The sequence below is a fragment of the Aythya marila genome (genome assembly GCF_965140915.1).
Source record: "Aythya marila genome assembly, chromosome: 3".
In the NCBI taxonomy this organism is placed as follows: domain Eukaryota; kingdom Metazoa; phylum Chordata; class Aves; order Anseriformes; family Anatidae; genus Aythya; species Aythya marila.
In genome coordinates, this window is record NC_139044.1 from 65,338,304 (window position 1) to 65,365,304 (window position 27,001).

At 37.0% G+C, this 27,001-nt stretch overlaps 1 protein-coding gene across 2 annotated transcripts in view; it reads right to left on the reverse strand.

Annotated features, from left to right (window-relative positions):
- MMS22L (MMS22 like, DNA repair protein) overlaps window positions 1-27,001 on the reverse strand; it is a 95,588-nt gene that overhangs the window by 50,079 nt on the left and 18,508 nt on the right. For both annotated transcript variants that reach the window (XM_082758348.1, XM_082758347.1), the window contains 6 exons: window positions 24,534-24,647; window positions 23,195-23,374; window positions 17,608-17,670; window positions 10,379-10,498; window positions 9,798-10,024; window positions 6,883-7,392 (listed from right to left, as the gene is read on the reverse strand). In XM_082758348.1, the coding sequence (XP_082614474.1) occupies window positions 6,883-7,392; window positions 9,798-10,024; window positions 10,379-10,498; window positions 17,608-17,670; window positions 23,195-23,374; window positions 24,534-24,647 (1,214 nt within the window). The remainder of the gene's footprint in view (window positions 1-6,882; window positions 7,393-9,797; window positions 10,025-10,378; window positions 10,499-17,607; window positions 17,671-23,194; window positions 23,375-24,533; window positions 24,648-27,001) is intronic.

Here is a 27,001-nt window from a genome sequence, read left to right on the forward strand (position 1 = left end):
AGGTTTATCCCTCCTCTTCATTCAGGCGCTCATTTCACGAGAGAGCCAAGTTGCCTTTGCCAGTAAGGCAGTCCCATAGTTAGCAGTAAGAAAAGCTGATGCTGCTAGGTTAAAGCTGTCAGGAACAAAACCTGAAATGAGCTTGAAGGAAGTAGTCATTACTCAGTTTCCTAAGCACCAGGGATGGAAAGGAAAAAAAAAAAAAAAGATCATTCTACTGACCACTGGATCTTTCAGAAGTGCCCAAACCACTATAATTCATGTTGTGTTCAACACTGGGGTGCTTTGCTTGCTTTTCACTTTCCACCATTACGAGTATATCCACTCGTTTAGTTAGCATAAGGATTCTCTTTCAGTTCATTCAGATTTTTTTCTGCTCTTTAAAGGTCAATTTTCTTTAATTCACGCAGCCATGAATTACTTCTCCTCTCCAGGGATCACCTTCTCTCACGGGGCTAGCAATGGAGGGAGAAGTTCAAAGGGGGGCATTTTGGGGGGGGACCAGTATCATGCACACACAGTTCAGTACAAGTAGGTGACCTGTCTAATCACTCTAGAAGACTACAGTGACTTGTGCTTGTCCCCAAACCCTCAGTATTTTATCAGTCGGGTCTGTCATCCCGCTAAGAGAAGGGAACAGAAGCGTAGAGGCACAGATGCACGCCGAACAGCCTCTCATCCTCCGTCTGCTTTCTCCAGTCTCCCGTGCAGGCTGTCAGTAGGAGGCAGCATCGACTCTGACAGCGGCGGTTCGGCACCACAAAGTAGTTGGGAGCTCGCTTCATTCTTCTGTCATTATATAAGCAAGATGACACTGTTCTCTAATCCAGCCAAAGCTGATAAGTACCATCAACCTGTCACTTCCTACATTTCAAATTCTAACACTGCAGCATCAAAGAGTTTTTACATTTCGATTTCTTTTGCTGGCAGCGGTCGGTAGCCTCTCATTCTCCCACGGTGTTCTAATGCAGCATTTGCACACCGGGGTTACTCCCAGCCTGAATAGCAGGTCATCCCCTACTCACTGAGCTCATCTGTGGCCCATGTGCTAGGCAATTTAGATCCAATCAGCCCTTATTTAGCTCAAGAGTAATGAGCAGCATAGTGACACAGACTTAAGCCTGACCCTCAGGACACTGCTCATCAAGCAGTAAAACTGTGACAAAATCATTCATCTTCCACCCGCTGGCAAGAAATAATACTCGCACTCACTGTATTACTTTTTCAAGATATAGGGAAAAAAAAAGTCCTGAATTTTCATGATGTGAGACATTAATTTGCAGAAAGCTGAATTCCCTTAAACCCCCCTGTTGCTATGAGCTCACCAGGGGGAAATAGGCCTTAGGAGACTGAAATGGAATAAAGAAAATTGCTTCAGCTTTCTTTTCATTTTAAATAAGCCTTAAATCTGACAAGAGATATCCTAAAGAGAGAAGATATATATATCTTGTAAGGTAACGAAGAAACAATCAAAATTAAGAGATAAGAAGGCTACTTGTGTATAATGGTTTTATTGGTAAAGTATTTCTTTGTCTAACATCCACAACAAAAAAATACTCTGTATGAAGAGCCATTCTTACACCTTGTGCAAAGAATAAAAGAAGGGAAACAGAGCGAAAACTGTTTTGGGGGAAAACTGTTTCAAAAGTGAGATGCTTCCATCAGAAAACAAATCTGCACGTGATGTCCTTCAGGGAGGAAATATTTCTCTTAACTGCAGGGTCCCAACTGGCAGGTTCTTGGTACACCTGGCTATGATTTTACTCTTTATTGTGCGGATTTACTCTTTCACAACAGTAAGCCTTGTACTGCTGTCAGGTAGGCCACATAAAGCCCACATGAATTAATTTTTGATAGATAAAATGGATGCAATGAACAAAAGACAGAAGCATTTCAATCTGCAGCACAGGGGACAGAGCTGTGTATCTTCGTAATTAACGTCAGCACTACAATTGAGTTGCTTTGGCTTTGTACCTGTAATGATATCAGCATTATCGGGGCATCAACAATCACAAGATTTCCTAACTGCTTTTGTTATTTCGGTTCATTCTTAAAGTGATTCTGAGGCAGATGTTTTATTACATCCTAAACACAAATATGAAATTGATTTTAATCAATCAGCTCTGGTGTGACCTTCTAGTGATTCAAGGAAACTGACAGGGAGAAGTGGAAGTCAATATTCTTGCAAACCTGAACCGATGCGACGCATGCACAGAAACTTTCTGCAAGCAAAGGACAAGGTACAGGGTGCACTGCAGCTATGTACCCCATTTCATTCCTTCGGACAGTAATGCTTTCAGAACAGAGGACCTGCAGTCAAAACACTGCAGTTTCAGCTAATCATACCTGATGTTCAGTACACGAGGGAGAAAGGTACAAAACATTACTTTACACACAAAAAATCCTGAAAAAGCAACTCAAATCCCAAATAAAGTAGGATGAAGAGTAAAGATCATTGTTAATTTTCAGAGCCACACCTTAATGCAGTAACCACAGCTAAGAACACATCCAGAATTCACACAAAAAACTCTAAGGGATTACTGGAAAGGATTTAGACACAGCAAACCTTTCAAAACACTGCTATATTATAAAGCAGTGCTTGCTTCCTATGCTCTAAAGTACAGAAAGACTGAACGTTTTTACACTCATTCAAACCTCAACTTTATTTGTACTATTGCGGCACCTAAAAAAAAACAAAACAAACCTTAAACTACTTTAGACCTTAGGCCAAATTAGCACAGCCAGCCATGCTTGCTCCCCAAATTTAAGATCTATGCTATGAACTCAGAAAGAAAGGACCATTTTCCACATAGGTGAACAAAGGTCCTAGCAATATTTAATGACTTTCTAACGGTCATTTATTAAGCCTGGCAGATCTACGAGCCAAACCAAGATCTAACAATTCAGTGGTTCAGTCACAGGGCCACGTTCTGCTTATCTGGACATCACAGAAAATATACCTGTGGGATGGAATGGGTAAGAGAAGGCTCATGCTCTTCCAAACTCCTCTGGATACAGTTTTCAGAAGTTCAACATCAGAAAAATACATTTTACAAAGACTAACACTAAACCCCCTGAGGGGGAAGAAAAGAAGGAAGAGGGGGGAAGGACCTTTCTATTCTCCTCATGAGCTTATCTGCTGATTTACACGGTAACAGAGAGCCGGGGAGAGGCTCCTGTTGGTCTCGGAAAGCTTCCCACAGGGTGTTTTGATGGCAAGTACAACGCAAAAAAAATTACAAATGACTTTACATTTCCATAGCAAAGATATACTGGATAATCTATTCTTATCGTGATTCCTCTCACAACCTTAGGGTTTTAACAGATAGAAACATCAAGTTTTGCTGTTATCCATGGTCCCATTATTACTGTAACTTTTAATTAGAGACATGTTTACCTGAGTAGTATTCATTTAGAGCTTATAAAATATACACACTGAAATTTTCAATAACTTTTCAAGTCCTTCAGCATTGTACACATGGGGCATAAATACAGTACACACAGGGCATAAATACCCATGAATTCTTCTCAAAATGAAATTACTGTTTATTATGTTATTAGGTTTGTGGTACTTTTCATTTCTCCTATGGGAATCAGTAGCAAGTCTCCCTGAAACTAAGTAAAGATGCTCAGAGTACCAGCAGTGATTTTACACCTAGGCATGCACTTGAATTTTTATAATCCCGTACCTCAGTGCTAATGCACTACAAAAACCCAATGCCAGGATGATGATAATGAGAGAAAGCTCATGTCAGAGCGATACCTGATTACAATAAGAGACATTTTAACATGTTTCAAGCACTTCTTTTAAGAATAAGATATTGCAATGCTGGAACTTACTGTTTCCAGGCACTCAGAAAATTTCCCTGAGCCTGTGTCCATTCTTACAGCGAGTTCTCTCAAATCCATTAGATGTCTGTATTTTTATTAACTCAGGGTTTCTTTTTGTGTCATGAGGCACTCAGATGATGGGAAGTGCCAGAGATTTGGAACAAATGAAAGCACACATGGCCAAACATTCTGCATTAACCTTTTGTTAAAGAAAAATAAAATCAGGATTCTAAAGCATTGTTTAGAAACAGAAACAAAAAATATACAAAAAACTGACACCTGAGCTAGATGGTGAATGTTCCAAGTAAACATAGGAAGCAAGCACCTTGTACTTCATGGTTTTGGGGGTTCTTGATTGTTTACTGTTTATTTTACACATGCTTTTAAAAAGGAGACTGAATTAAAATACAATCTTACACTTCACACTGAATCTCTCTCTGAAGATCAAATACAGGGAAGTGCCAGCAAGTAGCAGCTTGTTTCCAATTATCCACTCACCACAGATCAAAAAAGTAATAAAAATGAGTTCTACTGACAAGTCAGTTATATTTAAATATATGGACAATGAAATAGTCACAATGATAACAATTAATTTTAAAAAAAATAATGGCCTAAAAAAGCTCATTTAAAATGGTAAAACTATAGGTATATGCAACAATCAAAGCTACCAGTACTTTTCCAGAAGACAACAAAATACAGAAATTCCTGGAAAGGGTTATTTTAAAACACAGTGGTATAAAAATGGTGCAGGTGGGGGTCTCTTTTCTGATGCCTTTTAAGAAAAAAAGAAAGGAAGAAAACAAGCCTTCTATCAAAACCATGTATGCCAAGTTTTAGCCCAGAGCAAGTTTTCACAGCTATGTTACAAACCCTTGAAAATAAAGGTTTATAATGGAAATGCTGACAGACCCTTAACCATAGCAGCATGAATACCTATAATTAAAGCAGAGCTTTTGGCTACACCTCACTCTGCAAATGAAAGATTGCTATTTTTACAATACTCTCAAATAAAAGCAAGTGGGAAACCTGGAACATAATTCTAGCAACGCAATAAGATATGTTAAAGGGGACTGCTAAAACTATTTGACATTTTAAGCTTTAAACACTGAGACATTTAGTTTAACGCACCTAAGTCAGTATTTTCATAATGCTCCTTAATCAGCAATAAAGAATGCTCCTGTGAGCCATCATCGGCGGTTAGCAGAAAATGGCACATGAAGTTGTTATTTCCTAACAGCCTAGAGGGAGCTGCTTCACTTTAATCAGTGATCTCACTTCCTTCCTACCTGCAAATTCTCTATTGTACAGTTATAAAACTATTAGCGTGCAATGTGCAGAAAAAATTACATTTATGAAAGGCCAACTACCTTGTATCTGCCTGAATTTTAAAAACAGGAGAGAAAATCGCATTGAGCCGTTTCATCCCTTCCCACATTTCTAAACAGACCAGGTGTTACCAGTCTGGTTAAGCCAATAATACTTTCACCTTTGGTTAGCACAGTCATCCACATTTTCTGAACGAAGAAAATCTTATTAGCATTGTTTTACTCGTATGTTGACAGAGGACTATTTCCAGTGAATCTGTCAAAGTGCAAGAGAGAACCAGCAACACTTCACTGTTTCTCATACCACCAAGATCAAAGTGTTTTATAAACCTCAGGGAAATTAAACCTTGTAATTGATGGGATAAATAGGCTGATAACCAAATGTATAAATACGGAAGCTGAAATAAAGAACAGTTAAAAACAAGGCTCTAACAATACCTTAACATGCCAAATACCAAATATGGCAATAACATGCCAAACACTATTTGAGCATGTTGGTAATTCAAACATTTCATCAGACCTGGTTTTAATAAAGAAGAGGTATGAATACTGTACTGTATATCGCCCATGATGTCCTGAGAAGTCCGTAATAGACTTCTGTGCCCTTTTGTCTATATTACAAAAGGACTACGTAACTCTCAAGTTTTGGAAAGCTTCAGAACAATGTCAAGTTATGAAATAGGCAACTTTCACAAGTCTCCCTACTTCATCTTAAAAAAGCAACACTACAAATACAGCGCATTAGCTAACGGAGAAAATGTCAAAGTATTTTTGAAGTCTCCAATTTATTCCAGTAAATACATTCAGTTGAACTGAAATAATAAATAATAAATCAACTAAACTTAGTTTCATGCTTCATCTTTTTTCAAAAGACTGCCTGAAAAACAGTTGTCTTCGGATGTATAAGCTATTGACAGCCGCAGTCAAACTACTAGACAATAACAAAGAACCTAGCTGAAGAGAGACCTTGCATACGGGCCTCACTGTTCCTATTATGCACTCTTCCACAGCTCTTTCCACATATTTCAGTCTTGCACATTTGAAGTAATGGCAGATCAATAGCTGCTTCTTAATATAAATATAAAAAAAAAGCAGTTTGGGCTTCAAACTGGAAGACTACCTCTAAAAGGCATCAGTAGACAAAAATATGCTTATTATTGAAGGGCACTGTAGATGTTGAAACCTGAACTAGCACATCAAAGCAAAACTGCTTCCAAGTGGTAAAATATGATTTCCTTCTTTTCTAACAAACCTTAGACAAGTATTTAAGACTCCATAACTGTTGTGTTTGATTGCAACCTTGCTGAAAAAAGAAAAAAGAATTAGAATGAAGTCAGAAAAACATAAAATTCACTGGGGAATGAAAAAAAAACACCACAAGAAAACGTTACTCCAGTAATTTAGTACAGATAATTGTTTTGAAATTTCCCGTGCCAAAAAGAAATAATATCTGAAACAGTGGCAACTGAATGACTTTCTACAGTGTCACTAATTCGTTACAAAATATCAAGGGCAGCAAACCTTTGTTAACTGAAATAGTAAGGAAACATTTCTAAAATTCTAAATGCAGCAGGGCAGATTTCTAAATTTAACATATCATTCACAATCCTCTAAAGCTCTCTCTTACCTTTTGCTATACTTCAGTAAGAAATTAGTATGAACCACAGCTTAACCCGAACACTAAACGCATTCCAGTCTACATCCACGGTCTAACAAAATAACTTACCTAAGTCTGGCTAGAACAACCTGAAGAAAATTCAGGACCATACTCAGTTCAGCTCCTCGACAAGCAGGCAGCAGCATAGTAAAGCCATCATTTAGTAACTTTTCCTCAGAAAGGCTCAAGTAGCAGCTGGTCTCAAACACTTCTTGGACACCATCAATGTACGTTGAAAGTAGAGTCCAGAGATTTTGTTTCTGTGTGTAGTCATTTTTGGCTACTAAAAATTCCTTTGCTTTGTCACGGAAAGCATTTGAGACTTTCTCAGCTAGGACACTAATGTCCATATTCTTCTCAACATATATCAAAAGGAAAGCAAAATGACCTCTCCAAATGAGAGCTCTCTGAGACATGGTGACAGAGGATGGGGTCAGGAAATCCAGAAGATCCAGCACTCTACTCACTATATCTTCTGTCTCTGCCACAATTGCTAGCATAAGGAACAGGTTAAAAAAGTTCTGCAGTCCCACTTCTGTCAGCTCCTGCATTCTTTTCCGATGGAACTTGGAATAAATTCTACATTAAAACAAACAAACAACAACAACAAAAAAAAACCACAACAACAAAACAACAACAAATCAAGAAAGAAAGTTTTGTAAAGCATTGAATTTTCTATCTACTTGATACAAAAAATCACATTTTCATGCTTTTAGTTTACAGGTACCCTGTAAATATCCTCTTTTCCCTCCCCTCATCTTCTCTTTTAGCTAATGGAACACATTATTACAATTTCTGGTCCACTCTAAGGTACAAATTAGGGTTTTCAGCTCAGATACAGCCTAACCTTCCTTTCTTATCCAACCTCCAGTAGAAAGCTGAGCACAGTGTGATGAGCAGACTCTCTATTTTGTCAGTGACACGTTTCCTCCATACCATCCCTTCACACCACACAAACTCAGCCCATGAGGGCTACTGCGACAGGAAGCAATTTAAGTGGTATCTCTCAGTATTAGCGAACAATTCCTGTAGCCCAGCTTTTTTCCTAGCAACTGTTATTTCCAGGTGGCACACAGAAAACAAAAGAAAAATAATCAGGAGCCTTCCATCCTTTAGATACTGATTTCTCTTATGTTACACTACCAAAGTTTGCCTACTCAGCTGTCACTGCAGTAAAACTAAAAGGAAGATTCTTGATGGAAATCTCCTTTTCTCTGCAATACTGCCCTTTATTGAAGGCCCATTGTATGAATTGAGGACTACAAGTCCAGGAGAAAACAGGGAAATAGAGGCATTTGGGAGGGAAACCTCTACTGAGCAGAAAGATTTTAAGAAACATTAGGATGTATTGCTTTACAATAGCATTAAGTCCTATGTAGCTGATGGTGAGAAACACTGCTACTTTGCAACTTTAAAGTGACTGGTAAAAAGCAGAAATCTTTTACACAGTTATCTTTCATGCTCAGATCTAGCTTTTAAATAAAAGTCACCATTCTTGAGAAAGAGGAATAAGATGAAAATGGGTAGCTTAAACTTTCCTTCTGTGCAATTAAAATTTTGGGTATATGCTTCCCCTTTAATTTGAAGTGAGTTACACATACAGTAGTTAAACATCCATAAAGGCTGTTTTCCTATCCTGTCACCTGGAAAAATAGTTGGAAGTGGTGCTGAGGTTATCAAATCTAGCCACCAAAAATTATAGCAAATCCAATTAATGTTGTTTAGTAGTAAATTACTACTGACAGGCATTTACGTTCTTCATGCATCAATTAATGCTTGGTTAGCTGCTGAAAACAGAGTTCATCCCAAAATCATAGCTGTAGGCTGTTAAATTTTGCTACTTGTATAATTAATTTATTCAAGTCAGAAGCGATGAATACTGGTTGAGCAGACAGACAAAGTGTGTGTTGTGTATTATTATTCCCCCTCTTAAATTAGACAAAGTAACAAGCTATAACAACACAAAAACTTAAGTATAATTTGTTTTCAGTGAAAATGAAACAGACTAATTAAAATTACTAACCAAAGCAAGACACTGATTCAGCATTTAACAATATATTTGTTTCAATATGTAGTTGTAGCAATTTAAAACCCAAACTTTACTGACTGTAACAATTCATGAAGCTTACATAGCTAGTACATGTATTTTCCCCTTCTGATAGCAAAGACAACCCTTTTTTTTTGGGAGAGACATACTACATAGCTTTATAAGGTCTGCGTGCACATTTTATCCATTTTTTATTTACATATAACTTAATCTTAAAAGTCAAAACCAGCAAAAAACTCCCAAACAAATCTAAGTCAGTTATAATCAATGAAAGAAATCTTAAGTGTTAGCACCTTTAACAATCAGTATGATATCATTACTAAAAGTTTTGAGGACTTAGTAAGTATACGCAATGTCATAATTTTGATTAAAAACCATAAATATTTATGCTGTTAAATATCATGACTTAGCACCTCTCTTAATTAGTATGTTTCAGAATTAAATGAAAAAGTAAAACCCTCACAAAAAATATTGTGAGAAATGTTGGCAACCGTATAAAGGAAAAAGGAAATATAAAGGGAATTGAAGGCATAGCAAGAGCCAGGCTGTATGTTCTTAGACAACACATGGCTTACATGCAGCTCAAAACAGAATTTCTGTGCTTTAATTACATTACCTTACTGGCAACAGGATTGTACCACTGCATAGGTTGCCAGTATACCAAATTCCTGGCTGGTGGGACGAAACAAATCATCACAGGCTGTGGTTGCCAAGATGACTCTTGGACCCAGCTATACACCTGTCACAGCCTTAGCTGGCAACAGAAACGAAACGGAACAACTGCCTTCTTCAGATCATGAACACCCAGGATCCTTCACCCCCTTTACTTTCTCATGAGCACTGTACCCCACTTTGCTTTAGTGTGTGCCTCAAAGGGCCATGCAGTCAGACCAACTAGATCTCTTATGGTACGAGAAAAAACAAATCGCAGCCATACCGTCCTTTAATTTGTTTCCAAGGATGCACACCACTGTTCTCTGCCTCTTCTTTCATCATCCGTGCCAAAATGCTGAGAAAAATGAGGTAACTGTTGCTGGACTCATACAGGGTAGGGACCTGCTGTTCACAACAGCAACTTTTTACCAACTCAAGCATTGACAAAGAAGTTTTACTGATATTTGCCAGACCCTTCAGACCAAGCCACGGAACAGTAAAGCAACTGTTCTAAAAGAAAAAATAAAACAAGTGAATAAGATAAGTAGCAATAAATGTTAATATTCAAAAGACAGTAAGATACAATCCCTCACACAAAGAAAAGGGCATGTTCGTACCACAACTCCAAAAATAAAAACACATCACAAATGTGCAAAGTGTTTTCACAAGATCTTAAAATCTGTAGCCTTAATGAAGAATAAAAATACATTCTAATTCATATAGCAAATTCAGGCATACTGTCATTGACTAGTCAATTTTTCAGAAGTATAACAGTCATGTTTGGCCAAAGGGGTATCATAATTAATTGCTAAAAACTGAAGATGGTCTACGTGCAATTCTGTATTTTTATATTCATTTACTTACCAGGTTCTTGCTGTAATAATCCCAGAGTATGGTGACAGCAGATAGGTTCCAGTCCCAGAAACTACTCAAAGTCAAACAGCACTGAAGATACATTCGTAACTGTTCCTCTAACACACCGGTCTTGCAAAGGGAATAAAAAGTTTAAATGTAGGAGGGAAACATCACCATGTCTACATATAAACCCAATACTATCAGACTACCCATAATCATTTCTTCATATAAACAACGTTTCTATTAGAATGAATCCAGACGAGGGCCACTAGGATGATCAGAGGGCTGGAGCACCTTTCCCATGAAGACAGGCTGAGGGAGTTGGGGTTGTTCGGCCTGGAGAAGAGAAGGCTCTGGGGAGACCTTATCAAGGCCTTCCAGTGCCTAAAAGGGGCTACAGGAAAGCTGTGGAGGGACACTTAGTCAGGGACTGCATTGATAGATAGGATAAGGGGTAATGGCTTTAAACTAAAAGAGGGTAGGTTTAGCTACAATAGAAGGAAGAAACTTTTTAATCTGAGGGTGGTGAGGCACTGGCACAGCTTGCCCAGAAAAGGTGTGGATGCCCCATCCCTGGAGGTGTTTGGGCAACCTGGTCTGGTGGGGTGAGAGAGGGGGGGGAACTGGGTGGTCTTCAAGGTCCCTTCCAACCCAACCCAAACCATTCTATGATTCTCAACATATATAATATAAAGTAAATGGCATCTGCTATTACAAGCAATGAACAAGAATATAAAAGCTGACACACACACTGTCATCCAATGCATGTTGTAATGCAGCCAGTAAAATAATTCATCGTGCACCCTTTCAGGTGTCCACACTGTTGTAGACTTACTGTAACCTCAATATTGGGGGCCTAACTTGAAACAGTTGCATGGTACAGAACCTTACAGAAGAGTAAATAGGGCATTACACTGAATGCATAATAAATCAGCTGAATGTTTAAACCCTTCTGTCATGTATGTCCAAAGGAAAACTCATTTACCACTGATACAGAGGGAAGGTACAGCTATCTCAAGAGGTCATGCTTCTCTTAACAGTACAGAAAATGGGAGGATCTTTTTATTTCTGAATCATGTCCCTTGTTAAACTTTTGCAACACTGCAATATTGATAACATCCCAGACAATTCTGAATGAATAGCAAATAAACCTCTGAGCAGTTGCAAATGAGTTCCTCTGCAGAAAGAGAAACATTTTCCAAATGTTTCCATCAGTTCCAAACTTTGCAGACAAACCAAAGATGACCCACAGTGAAGAAAATACGAAATTCCAAATAATTTGAACACAATGAAGCACTCAGATTATAATTGTGAGCTACTGAGAGTGAGAAAGCTTTTGATATAAGCAAAACTGGACTTGTACCAAAATTAGGATGTAAGGAGCTCCCCACTCAGAATGAAACCATGTGTTTAATCCAGCCTGGTTTAGGCATCTACTTCAGGATGATACTAAATATAACACCCTGGGAGGACTTGACCACTTGCTTTGTGATGAGAGAAAACCCTGAACTATTTTCAAATACATCTAAATACTACACGGGCTTGGAAATCCTAAATGCTTAAGATGAACTAAAGAATGATAAAAGGGGGAAGAAAAAGTAAAGAGATACAAGATGGTGGGACCTGATGATCTTAAAGGTCTTTTCCAACCTAAATGATTCTGTGAGATGAGTCTTATGACTTAAAACATAGCACCAGGAAGGGGAATGAACAAAACCTTTCATGTCTCAGATAAATATCAGGAAGCTCTCTCTTTCTGTTCCAATTACATCACTGGATCATGGACTATACAGGGTCCTGGTTTACCTATGTCCAACATTAATCCAGTTCAGAAAATGGCTAAATAAAAAACCCAAAACAATAAGAAATATAACAACAACACAAAACAAAACAACCTACATGTTTTTGCCTGATGCCAGGCAAAAAAAAACACAACACAACATTAACCTGTGGGGATATTTTTTGTTGTTTTTAATGGTCTTTCATTGAGTACCTGTTACTGGAAGACAGTGACTTAAATTTCACCCACAATGCTCTCTCTTATGTCTACTGCGTCTTCGATCTGCTTCCCCACAGTTGCAATAGAACACAGGAGTTGTAACTCATTAACTTATCTCTAGCTTCATAGATTTGGATATACATTCCTGTGGAAAACATTATTTTCTACACTGTATCAGAATACTATAAGCAATTACAGCAATCATCTACAATAACTTCTAATGTCTGCCTTCTCTTCTTATGAAAAATTAATCTAGGTTATACACCTTCTAAAGAGGTGTATTTCTAAGGCAAGTTGAAAATTGAAAAGGCATTTTCAGTTGTCATAGAAAATTACATATTATATTACATTACAGTATATATAACGTATGGAAAACACTGAAGTATCCATAGAGAGAACACTTCAAGAGAGTAAGACGTAGTGAATAGCAGTTCAAATACAATAAAAATGTCAACAAATGAAAGGTGATTATCAAGAATTGTTCTTAAATGACATAACACTACATCTAAAATCAGTAGTGTCCCCAAAATAAAAATAATCTCACTCAAAACCAAGGGACAGAACTGCAGCCATTTTAAACTGTGCTATTTTTTATGAATAAGATCAGGAGTCTGGATATAAAACTAACTGAATATATCTATTCCTCTAGAGAGATCTACCCCGTTACAAAAGACAACAGAACAAACAAAAACCACACACACCCATTTTGGAAAGAGAATGCTTAGTCCTAAAACTGTAATTTGTGCACAGGATTATATTTATGATCTAATTTAACAAACAATGACTATTTCAATTAAACTAATTCAACAGAAAGCATGGTATTGTGAGCAGCTTCAATTTCAACCCTTATTTATCCGTCCAACAATAGTTTTAGAACGGCTTCCAAAACCAAGATAGTACTGAAGGCTTTATCTTGAATATAATATGAAAGAGTTCTCCAGACTTCAAATATCCCTGGGATTAATGGATTCTTTCATTTCTCTTTTGCTTAAAATGGTCTCCTGCACTGCTGGAAATACTATGAGAACTCTTGAGGTAGTCAGCTTTTAATTTATCACAGAAGGGAGGAACACCAGATACTATCAAAATGATAGTATTATCTAAACACAACATTTTTCTATTATGACCTCCTACTGAAGAAATAAAATTGGTTTCCTAGAACTACAAGTAGTTCTGTATTTCGTTTAGATTAGAATTAAACACCAAAGTAGTGAAGGTATAATAAAATTGAGGCAGAAATCAAACAATCATGAAGCATTTACTTCCCCAAATGAGAGAAGGCTAGTAAGACAGACTGCTATCAGCCCTTACAAACAAACAAAAAAACCCTTTTGATTCTCACAATAACAGTTCCTAAACAAATTCATCGTATACTAACAACCCATAAATTTAATCAGTTTGATGTTGCCTAGTATACAAATACAGATGTTCATATTCTTTAAATTCATAGTACAGTAATTTTCATTTTGTGCAAACAGAATTGTAGACCAGCTCTACCTTTATTGTTAGTCCCAAAACAGAAATCCAACTTACAAAAGAACTAGGCAATACATCACGTAACCAGTTTCCAATAATTGTCTCAAGTGTTGAAGATGGGGGTCTTTGAATATAACTGCTGGTTTTGTGATACAGATGGGAAACCTTTCATACAAGCAATTGTCTTCAACTCTATCTACCAAGATTAAAAAAAAAAGGTGATTACTGGCTGAGAAACTCACCAATCTGTCAACTGTTTGAAACTGAAAGGATATATCCAAGGAATCATAGAATGGTTTGGGTTGGAAGATACCTTAAAGATCATCTAATTCCTGCCATGGGCAGGGACACCTTCCACTAGACCAGGTTGCTCAAAGCCCCATCCAACCTGGCCTTAAACATCCACAACTCCTCTAGGCAAGCAGCACTCTACACTTGCCCAGGTATCCACTACTACTCTTGCCTTTATTTACAGCCTACAGAGTATCTTTACTTCCCACCTATATACTGGTCCCCCCTAAACTGAACAGCACCTTTACATCTTTCCCTTGCTCAGCTATATCCTTAGAAGCAAGGAGTTCCTACCTGGAGACTGCAGCAACCCTCTGCTACCTTTACCTGGACATAGGGTACTTTCCTCAGGAAGTCCTTATCACCCCCAAAACCAGGCACATGCTGCATGAAAGTAGCTGAGGTTGTCTGCTGCCTGCATGAGGGCTGTCCTCTCCATACTGGGGATCACCCACATGACAAAAAGGGGGGTGAGAATCCATGGGCAAGACTTGCTGCTCAGGGTCCTGCGTGTGAAGATGGGACCACCGCAGAGGCAGAAACCATGCATTCAGGGACAGCAGGGACCATGAATCCAGAGCATCATCCCGTTACTGACACAGTATTTTACCTCATGAGAGAGGCATGTTCTGTGATTATCTTGAAGATTCGCTGGTTCAATTCATTCAAGCTGTTCTCAGTTAATGTGACTAGAGTCTTTTGGTTTGCACCATCACCTTCACCATTGATATTTTCCTGAAAACCTTAGCTTTAATCACTAAGTTCAACCATTTTACTTCAAATACAAAGAAGTTGCAGTTTTAACACTGGTTAGTCATTTTTGCATCCCAATATTGAGCTGTCCTAATGATGTAAAAGCTAACTCTAATGTTTGCTGATTCATCAGCAAAGGTGATGGTTCTTTTCTCTTCTTTCATGACTCTCCCTTACCCTCAAAATTCATACCTGCAACAGTGGCTATTAAATCACCTTTTCACAACACAGAAATTGAAGGTCATGTGAAAAGAAATTATCAGTTACTGGTAGGAGAAAGATTATCAGTTTACATTGCAAATTTATGATACGTACCTTTTTCAAACACACAAAAATATACACACTTAATTTCATTTCAGTTTTCCTCATCTGTTGTATATTTCCATTCATTTTATGTTCCCACCTTTATTGTCTATAAGCTTTTGAAGTTAAGGAGCAAGAAACACAAGTGGATTATGAAGTTTATGGACATCATTTGAATCCAATGATATTAAACGTAACCAGATTTTAACCTCCCATATACTTAAAAAAAACGAAGGTTCTAATCACTAATTCCTGCCCTCTCTTGTAAATGAGAGATTCACTACAACCTTTTCTTCCAACATTCTTTGCAGAGCTATTACTGTGCATCCCTATGCACTCTTCTATAGAGTGCATGCTTAAAAGGATGGCTTAGGTAGGATTCACTAACAAGCTAAAGCCAAGCCTGAGTGGGCAATATCTTCAGTACCATCCCATTGTTCATTTCAAAGAGGAGTCTTCTCCCTTTTTTTCCCTGCTTGTCCATGTTCCATTTCATTACTGACTTCTTGATACTTCATTGTGCTTCCCATTCCCATTTTCCTGGTCTCAGAAATACTCACTTAGCAGATACTTCAAAGGTACAAGTGGATAACTCAAAAGGTAAAAGCAGACACATGAAGCTGAGAAACTGACAGAGGAGATGGACATGTCTACAGGTAAAGGAAAAGCTCCCTCCTAGACACTGTCAAGAAAGATGGAGTGCAAGAAGAAGGGGAATGCATTTTTTAATAAAAGTATGTACCATGCACTCACATATGCATGTATAGGTACAAATGCTCTCCAAGGAGCATTTCCTACAATCAATTAACTCCATAATGGAAAAAGGAAAAATTTCAATAAAGGAAATAAGGTAGGTGACTCCTTGGACTGTTGGTAATAGTTGCAAACAACTTTGGCAAACGGGTTTGTTTTAAATCCAGTCATAGTTGCCTTTGGAACTTAAAACAGTCATTTGTCTTGTATTTCTGTGTCATTTTTCAAATCTTCTGAACTCAACTGTCTAGTTACCTTAGTAACTGTCTACAAATCAATACCTGTTTAACAAAAGCATCAAAAATGCTTTGTATTTTGTGTATATTCAGCTTTAGGATAATATTTGTTTTAAAATAGTAAGATTTCACAAGAAAAGAGGAACAATACATATGTAAGAAGTGTCCTCTTACTGTCATCAGGTTGCTGACATACAGAACATTTTCCTATGCAGGAGAATGGCTAATAAACTACTTCAGATATTGTTGCCTCATATCTCATCTAAATTTCTCTAGTTTCTCTCCAAGAATGGTAAGCATCCAGTAAGTGATGTCATCACTATAGTTTTAGTGTACATGCACAGTATGCATATTCAATTATATACCATGAAATTGTTAAAAAAAAAAAAGTTAACCTTTTATTAAGCCAAAACTATATACACAAATGTTAGAGTTTACATGCAATGTGATTTTTCAACTTTTTAATAGCCAGCCTCTTGTATCAACTATCCTAACAACTACAAAATATATTTCTGTACAAACTGTAAGAGGCATTGATCCTTACTCTGCTTCTACTACATCTGTCACTACTGCATGAGCAAGGCAGTAATAGCAATAAAAAAGAACTGATTCCTCTTCTGCTTTCAACAACAGAACTTTGCAGGATTTTTTCCATCTGAGACCAAATACAAAAATAAACATGTTTATTCTCATTTTAAGCATACACAAATTAAAGAAGTTATTTTTATAGGTGTTGCTGTTACCACATTTGCAATTTGTACCATGCAACTTCACAACAAATTTACAGAGCTGCAACGTAATATATTTAAAAACATGATGAACAGCATATTTAAAAGCATTTTAAAAGGAGGTCAATTCTGACCTCTGGGCCATGAAGCATTGCATTAACAGTTCTGCAGAAAGAAAAATGATAAGGTATGAAATGAGTGCTCAGAAACTAGAACCTTATCAGTAAGAGTTTGATTCAAGCCTGTAAGACAAATTGCTCAGCAAGGCAAGTCACCTTCCTGCTGTGATGAGGATATAGCTGAATTTTCAATGCAACTGACTATCTCCCTCATCATGTCTCTTCAACTTGATATCCTTACATTCAGTATCTGGTTTACATTTTCTAAGCATCCAGTTCTTATTCTGAATACATCTTGTCTGAGTAGCCATATACCTACCCTTCCAGGATAATTATCTTTTTCCTTTATCTGACAATTTAGCATCAAGCATAACCACTTTAAAGCAAGTGTAACTGCTAACAAGGAGGGAACCGTATACTGCCAGAGTTCAGATACGTCAAGGATGTTCATTTACCTCTGATAAAAACACTGGAATTCCAAAAATACACTTGTTAGTTGGTCTTTGTTTCATGCACTGTCTTTTCCAGAAAGCATCCCTGACACTTCCCATGTTCATTATTTCTTCCTTTACACACTCACCTGAACATCAGTGGATTTTTTAAGGAGTTCTTCCACAAACTTCCAATTGGATTCCTTCCGTTTCTGAAAAATAATGACTAGCAGCATGAAATAGTATTTGTATACCTCACAGGAATCATTATGTAATAATGCGAAAATAAGAGGATGAGAAATTTACAGAAATATTTCGTTTCATGACAGCATATTTTAGTCACCACTGAAAACAGATTCTTTGCTTTATGAATGCCTGTCCTAAAAATTAGATCTAAACAACAACAACAAAACCCACCAAAATTCATATACCAAACAGACCAAAAATAAAGGGTATGCTGTTTTAACTGGTTTAAGGTACTCATTTAGAATACCAACCTTCATTTTTAGTAAAGAAGCAAAAACATTCAGACATTTTTGATTTGTATAAATAATGTCTTAAAATTTGTCTTTAACATTCTCTAGAAAGGAAGAGATAAGGAACAAAAAGAAGGAAAACATACAATCTTACTTCTCTTTTTTTTTTCTCTTTTCAGTGAAAAACTACTTCTAACTCATTTTTCCTATGACAATCACAAAGGATTGTTTTGGCTAATTTAGTAAGGAATTGGTCAGGTAGCAATGACCTAGATAGAAAAAAAATCAGGGTAGGTCAAATATGGCCCACAATTCATATTTTTCAGCTTGGTAAGGCAGATAATTGCTCATTTGAATTAACTAGTCCATACTAGTAAAGTAAAAAAGTTGCATGGCAATATATATTGAAAAAAGAAGTTTTTCCAATTAAGGCTATTTCCCAGGAAAATAAATAAAACGCAAGCCAGTCAACATACTTACCATTCTTAGCTACATCTAGATCACCCAGGATTATCAAAAATCACCTCTTAGGTTCAGTTATGTATATAGGTTAGATAGATGATAGATGCTTGAAGTAGTACTTTTTTCATTGTCCTGCCTTACTCATTCCCTCCACTACTACAACTGTTAATCCTTTTATTTTGCAGATATCTGTCCTTTAAATGTCTGTACAGAGTTTATCATAAAGAGCATCCTATGCTTTGTTAATGTAAATATAACTACTTCCCAGCAGCAACACTACTGTCCCCTGTCCTCCTCCATTAACTACACTAGTTAATGCCATGGCTTGGTGACAATTCCACAGAGGATTTCAGAGATTACTGAAAGAATTTTAAAGATCAACACTTTAAAAAGATACAGCAATATATGTGCAATGTAATTTGACTACTTAGTGGGTTTACATTTTTGCACTACAAAAAAAATATTCTGGAAGACTGCTGATGTTAACAAGTCACAGTCTATAGACTGTTTATGGGACAAACGTGAATCAAAAAAGAGATCTGCAGAAAGTTGAACTGACGCTGTGATTTCAGAAATCAGAAACTTCAGCAATATCAATTAAGGAGTTCCTACTGCTTTCTCCTCATCCTGCCCTCACAGATTTAACATGCCACTGCTCAGCTGTTCTGGTACTTCTGTTTGTGGGACCCAGTGTGAACCAGATCAGTGAACCAACCTAGAGCTTTAAGAGCTAAGTACAGAACAGAAACAGGAGGAGGATCTGAGCTAGGTCATACAACAGGACCACAAATAATTGTGCCAGAACAGCAGAGGGTATATCACGCCTTGGGTGGTGTAAACAGGACTTCTTAAGCTGTTATTGATGCCACAGCCTTTGTATCATGAAACCACAGCTGAAATCCTGTCAGAAGGAAAAAACACTGCATCACTGCTTTGTGTTTTGACTGCTATAATTTCGAGACTGATATTGTGTGATTACCTACACAGTCCTACTGCAAACTCCAAGTAAAGTTAATTGACTGCTCAAAGGCCAGATTTATCAGAGATAAATGGATATTAAAGAATCACACTAAATGGCTACGAGACCTCTGGTTGACTGGAGCAGCCTGCTCAGAACATGCTTGTAGCACTCCCATAGCCCAACGGCACACAAGTTATATGAAAGGTGTTTATAGCCACAGTTACAGCCCAGCTGCAGTATGCAGATCACCTTACAGGATCCTTGAGTAATTTAGGGCAAAATCCTGACACCGGCTGGAATTGATTACCAGAACGCACCCGGGTTCAGCCCAGACTCAGGAAAGAACAGCACCAACAACCTGCTGCACCCTTCTTGCAGCCTCAATTGTCTCTGCCTTTTAACAGACGTTTCATTCAAATCTCACTGCATTTACATCCTAACAGTATTCCCTGCTACCCTGGCAATATGGCATAGCAACTGTTTCAAAGCCGTTCTTGTCAGAGAGTGTGTAGAATCTGCATCTCTTAGTCCAAACCTGCTGGCTTACCATATCCCCCCTCCACCCTCAAAGAATCCTAAAATCAACAGAACCTGGAGACCTCACAGTAAGTAAAACTGCTCCTGAAACAAAAAACTTAAGCTGAGACCCTCTGGGTTCTCGGGGAGAAACTTCTGCAGAAGAAACTAACACCTGACTACCTGTAAGATCCATCCTAGGCTTCCCAGCTGGAAGTCCATGTTTGCATATCTTGCTATGCAGTCATTTCAAATTATTCAAAGGCAAGAATTCTTAGCCTCAAGTAATTCTGCCTATATTTCCCTAGCCCACGGTATATTGAAATTGACCCCTGCAATGTTCAGAAGTGGCAATTTTTCTCATTGGGTCCCATCTGCTTTTTAAATCCTGCTTCTCAGAATAGTGAAGTGGAACCTGAATGTGGGGTTAGGGATAGAGACATACACCGTGCATCCCTCAGAACACAGAGGGAAAAATTTTCTAGCTGTGTGCCAGAAATTTTCTAGTTTTAAAAGTGGCTTCATGTGTATGAAATATATATTCAATATATATGAATCATTGCATATTTGAAATTACATTATATGAGCTAAAGGGGAAAAATAAAAAAGAAGCAAGTCTGAAATCTATTTAGAATTTTAAAAGCTTTCATAATAACCTCAAGGCCATGCAGACCACATTAAAAAATTGAAAGTCTTCCACAGATGACATAGGCTTAGAGGCAATTTTTGCTAGGGAGCACATGAATAACCATCATTATGACACATCACCCTCCCACCTCTGATCACAGTTAATTAAAAGAAAGCATGTGTCATGAAGCTATCACGTCAGATGTTTAACCAACAAAACAGGACTACACTGAGTCCTGATGTAATTCCACTGACTTCAACAAATTTATATCAAATTTTATCCTACTATCTTCAAAGGGTGTTTGAGGATGTATTTCATGGGAAGAAAAAGAAATTATTACCATCAACTATTTACGACAGATTACATTCTTGTTGCTGACAGGTTTGCTTTTTTTTTTTTTTATAAGCCCCAGTAGCAGCAGAACAGGGAACCCTGGACAAACAACAAGATTTAAAAAAATGTGAGGCACAGCTAACAGTTTGAACATAAAGAGTATGGGAAACATCAAAAGAAGTTTGCACAGGATGGTCTCGTGATTTACAAATTGGGACTTGGAAATTCTCTTCTCCCAGATGGGCTCTAAGGAAAAAATATTGTTTAATCTTGGGCAAATCACTTCCTGTCAGTGCATCTCAGATTCTTACTTTAAAATAAGAACACCAGGAATCTTTTTTCCCCATTCAATGTCTGCTTGGCTTATTTAAATAATATAGTGCCTCAGGCAAAAAATAATCTCTCATGAGGCTAAATACATAGTATGTATCACTATGAGAGACGGGGAAAAAAAAAAAAACAATGATCAAAGTAAACAGTATCACTGCATTTTGATTAGAGCATAAAATACAAGGAACCCAAGATAAATGTCTCCTCCACACTAGTTTCTGTATTCAACCTGGGAATAACCTTTTCTCTCCATCTAAGTTCCTCTAATAAGCAAGGAGTGTAGTAATTCTATCCTCCCAATGTCCCTCTGAAACATACTATGGACTGTGGTTCCTCCCACCCCAGTACCGTAGGATCCTAAAGGATCTGTCAACCCACAAGTAGCAGAAATTGTATGTTCACCAGAACTTCTAGCCAACAGAGATAGTTATGAGTTTTCTAACTAAATATTCAACCACCGAGCTAGTCCACCTTCCCTATCACTTTTTTTGCTTTTGATATTTCAGGAAGTTTGTAAGATAAGAATCAATTAAAGTAATATTTAATTAGAAAGTTTAATTTGACCTAGGATTGAAAGCATTCACAGAAGTACAACATGTCAACATTCTTCATACACTGTTTATATACTAATGCTTTTAAAAACCTAAAGATTGCACAGGGGAGGAAAAGATATAATAAAATAAATTGATCAACCGATGTGATCTTACTCTTCCCTTTGCATAGGTCTGCAGTTCATAAACATGTTTCAAGGTTTTAATCCTCCATCCTATGTTAAAATGGGAAACATTTTTGAAATCTTAGTAAATATTTTAGGAGAAAAAGGGTGTACGACCTATACATTTTTAATAGACATAATTAAATTAGAAATAATAAAAGACTCTCCATAAGAAACTTAGAGCTGATGCTTAGGTAACTGGGGAAATCCAGCTGAAATGCAAAATAAACACACAAAACAACAAACCAGCTACATTTCTGGGTCTTCAGCTATCTCTAGCTTCTAGTCAGCTCCCTCTATAGTCTATTAAGGAAAATTGGCAGTTTTCATACCACTCAAAACAGATGAATTGCCTCAGTAAGTTCCCTTTTCCTTCTAAATTAATGATTACAAAGTTAAAACTAGACAGGATGAATCCCAGACGGAGAGACTGAAAAAAGAGTTGAGGTTTACATGCTCCAAAACTGCAGAAAACTACAGTGAGGTCCATGCAAGAATTTGATGCACCAGTACCAAAGTGTAACCTCACATACAACTTACAGACATGCAAGAATGGCATGCACAGGTCTTACCTAAGCCCTTCCCAGAATACATGGCAATGTCAAGTCCCTCACAACAAAATTCTCAGAAAAGAAGTCAATAATCACGGTCTAGCCTAGTTCAGCTGGAAGGAAAAGCTAAGACCATGCCCTAAAGGTAAATGTCTTGCCATTTACTGCCAGGAGCTTGAACTTAACAGTTTTTAAACAGTGTCTGCCAGTACCAGACATCACAGAAAATTAAGCTATGTGCATATATGCATGTCAACGTGCCAATGTTGTGATGTAAAGAGAATACAATTAGCCAGACTAGAATTTATCCAGAACAGAGCTACCACTCCCCCCCATCAAAGTGGCATTACCAACTACACAGTTAATGTTTGAGGTTTATATTTCACACAGTACAATCTAATGTGCTCAGTTCCTAGAACAGCAAACTCAGTGAAGCATTTATGCTACAGGCAGACAGTCTTAAAACACACACTACATCATTAAATATATGTGCTAGCAACTAGCACAGATTTTTCAAGTTTCCTTAATACAGTAACCTACTGAATATCTGGTGTATGAAATATGTCAAGGGCTACTGGACTGCTTAGTGACTTGTACAAAGTGCTTTTTAATATTACCAACGTTAAAGGATTTCATTTAAACAAACATGAAAAATCCTTTAAAACAACATCAACTGTTTTCTGTCAACAAAAATAACCAAGCAAAGTTTGAGACCTAAATAAAATACTGTAACTTTGAGTTATTTAGAAAAAAAGCATACTCACCTTTTCATCTAGATCTCCATTACGGTCAAACTGGTAGAGTGATGCCAGATGAGTAATAATCCACCAGCTAAAGCTCAATGGGTCTTTACACTGAACTGTTTCAAAAACAGATTTCCTTTCAGAACCACTTGGTCTTTCAAAGATATTCTTTAGATTTTTGTTCACCAAGCTCCAGAAACACTGTAGAAAATCCAAAAATAAACTGTTCCATAAAAATGGAAGTGTGTTGAATGCTAAAGCCTACCTTAATAATGTTCTCCACAATACTGTAATTTTTTATTTTATTTATTTACAGAAAACAAGCAACGCGACAGTCATTTAAAGGAAATAACAGAGACTAGCGTTCAGCATTACAAGAGAAAACCTGGAGCTATTTTAGGATGCTTTCCCTCGAATACCAGTAGAGAGCAATGTGAAAGTAAAACCTTTGGTCACAAGGAAGACACTTCACAGGCAAAATTAAGAGTGTATGGAATGACAATGAAGAGAGGATCACCAGGTTTGTACTCATGACAGCTAATAGTAGAGTTCATTAATGAATACTTGAAATAACAGATTTTTGAAAAACTCTTAGTCCCAAACTAACCTAACAAAGAAAGAGAGAGTAGTAAATAGTAGAGAATCCATCTGGAAGATAGCAAACTGAGGTTCAGATTCCTTGCTTTGTTCAAAGTCAGTCCGTTACAATACTGATAAACTGATTAATCTCTTTGGCTCAGACTCCTATTTATATCATATTATGTCTTCCTACAGACTGTACCCATCTTCCCTAATTATGCAAAACCTCTCTGGAACTTCTTTGCACTTCCATTTCAACCACCTGAGCTGGGTGATGCTACAATTACAAGCATCAAAATCCAAGTCGTTCTCTTTTATAGGTAGTTCAGGTACAGGTATCAAAGACAGGAACATGGGCTAGATCAATCATTAGTCTGCTGTACTTACATTTCTAATACCTGGAGATAAATCATTGTGTGATATAATACATAAATTGCAAAAGATTAATAAAAATGTGTAAAGATGTTTTCTTTTCCAACATGTCCTACTATACAGCTTTCAGTCTGCTCCTTCACATTCCTTAGTACAAGTAGCTACCAAGTTTAACAGTACCTTAGGCCATAATCAAATAGTATACTGCAAACCTAGAGTCAGGACTTGATGCACATTAGAGAATGTGGCCTAAAGCATCACCATGAGCACGCAGTCCTTCTAAAGCAAAAATGAAGTTCAGTTCTATTGTCAGATATGTGAACTAGTGCACTCAGGGCAGTTTGGGAACATTTGGCAACTACACTGCATATGTAACGTGAATGCATATGTAACAGTATTCTTCGATTACCTCTGTGTGAGACCCTTTATTTCTGAAGTCCAGAAGCTGTATAAGTAGAATCCACAATTCTTTAATGCAGATACAGGGATAATGGTGACTAGTAAGAGCCTCAGAAGGTCTCACCTAAAAGACAGTATGCAATAAAACAATTCAGAGAAATATTATTTTTGAAGTTGCGTTTTATGTACCAATATTTCCTGTTTCCTGTACACACACACACTTTTTTTTCCCCCCAGTTAAATAATATGGATACAATTACAGATTGGAAAGCGCATTATCCCATTAACAGTCAAAAGACATCTCTCATACTACAAAGACTGTTTCCTGATTTTACATACATTATAGGTTGTACTATTTCTTAGTTTCTTCTGAGCCACTTTCAAACATTATTTAATGCAATGAAAATGGCTTTCTGAGGCCTAAATGAAAAGGAATTGCAATAAATACTGTTTCGTTCTCTGACAGTAGGGAAAAGCATAAATGATTGATTAGATTTTCTTGATGTTTTGGGGAAGATAAGAGAAAGATTTCAAATGATTTAATAGCTATTATTGTTGTTATTTTTAACTGAAAAATCCTTAATGACTAGGCATAATGCTACTAGAATATGTTTTTGTTGGCATGAGGATGTTAATGTTCCCACAACATTTCACAAAATCTGCTTTTCGGTAAATTTACTGCAAGGCATTCTTTTAATATGCAGAAAACAGCATATTTCAAGTCATGTACGTTATTTGATTACTATTCCATATTTAACAAAATTCACTCAGACTGATGCATTTCAAATGCAAAGCTGTCTTCTTGTGATTCATCTTTCAGTTTTACATTCCCTGAATTGTGAAACAAAATAAGCAAAACAGCTAAAGGAAGTGCTAAATACACGAACATTCTCTCTACGCTTCAATGTTTTTAAGATCTACCAGCACTGTATTTAAAATAATCATAGTATAGACAAAACTTTTACTTACTTAGGACCTATGAATCTACTGTGCTGTATTCAGAGAGAGTAAAAAAAAAGGTGCAAAAAACTTTGCTTAAGGAACATAATTCAGTACATGTTACCTTCAGCAGGGACAAAATGCCAGAAATGTAGTAAGAAAAGAGTAAGACAAATCAGCTTAAACTCATTTTATCCCAAAACAGTCAGTACTCCAAGTTTGAACAGTAAACCTACACCCCTTTTAAACCAATAGAGGGGAATGGACACCTAGAGAGACCCATTCATCTAACACACTGCAAGATGAAAAACTGTTGCTATACTTTCATGACAAATAAAAGGAGTCTAGGGGTCTAGCCAACTAATTCCTAGACACCTAAATCTGATGCGTTGAATCTTGGATTTTTATATCTTCTTGCTCTCCCTGCTCCATTCATGCACAACTGTTCTCATATCACACTGGGACTTAAAATCATTTCTGGGTTTGGCAACCTAACAGTGTAAATTAAAAATTAAATCAAAATACGCAATGCCAATAACAGTAGAAGCTGTGTGAAAGAGACATTACAGAAGTGGGAGTGAATGAATAAAAACGGCATTCACAATTAGAAGAACAAGTATATCACCAGTCTCAACTTCTGTTTCAAATCTGCATAATATTCTATAAGTATACAGACTTTTTATTCATCATTCACCTTTAGAGTAATATATTTGCAATGACTGTTTTCATACAGTTCCAAATTAGATTTAAATACTGTAACACTTAATTATAAATATGATTTTATATGTATTTAACATATAAATTACATTTCATATGTATTAAATAAATGTAACAATTTGTTTTTTGATAACAAATCCTGCTTACCCCATGAAATTGTCAGGGTGGACCCAGCATCAATTTAAGAATCTCATGAGACCAAGACTGGAATATTTTAAATAATTCTATTATTCACATTCCACATTTGCCACTTAGAGTTTTTCATATGCCTATGCCTCCACATGCTTCTAGCTAAAGATCTATTATGGGAATCCCTCAATAACCTAAATTAATCTTATGTAAATATTATCTTGAGAATAATCATCAGAGAGACCAGTAAAGTCTATCAAAAATTCATTATTTAACTGCTAACTTCCCAAAACTGAAGCAGCCTCAAAAATACTCTGGCTATGACTCACCAGCAATGAGATCCCTCAGAAGGGAACAGCCTGCATATTGCAGATGCACTCTAACACCAGGGAATTTTATGGAAGTATTAGGTACACAACCTGTCTTACAAGTTAAGAGTTTTAGGCCTTTTACCTTGAGTTATTGCAGCAATTTGTACCTACTACTGTGCTTTTCTACAGGACAGCAGGATCTCTTCTGCAAGATGTGCAGTATATGACCAGGATAGAGTATGGCTAGTAGTATCAAAGCCATATTATATATAATCAAAGCCACATTGTATAGAAATCTCAGTTATCCTTTGTTTAACCCATATTGCTTCGTTCAGAGATAGTCTGGATCTCCTCTTGCAACATCAGGAGTTCAATATCTTGG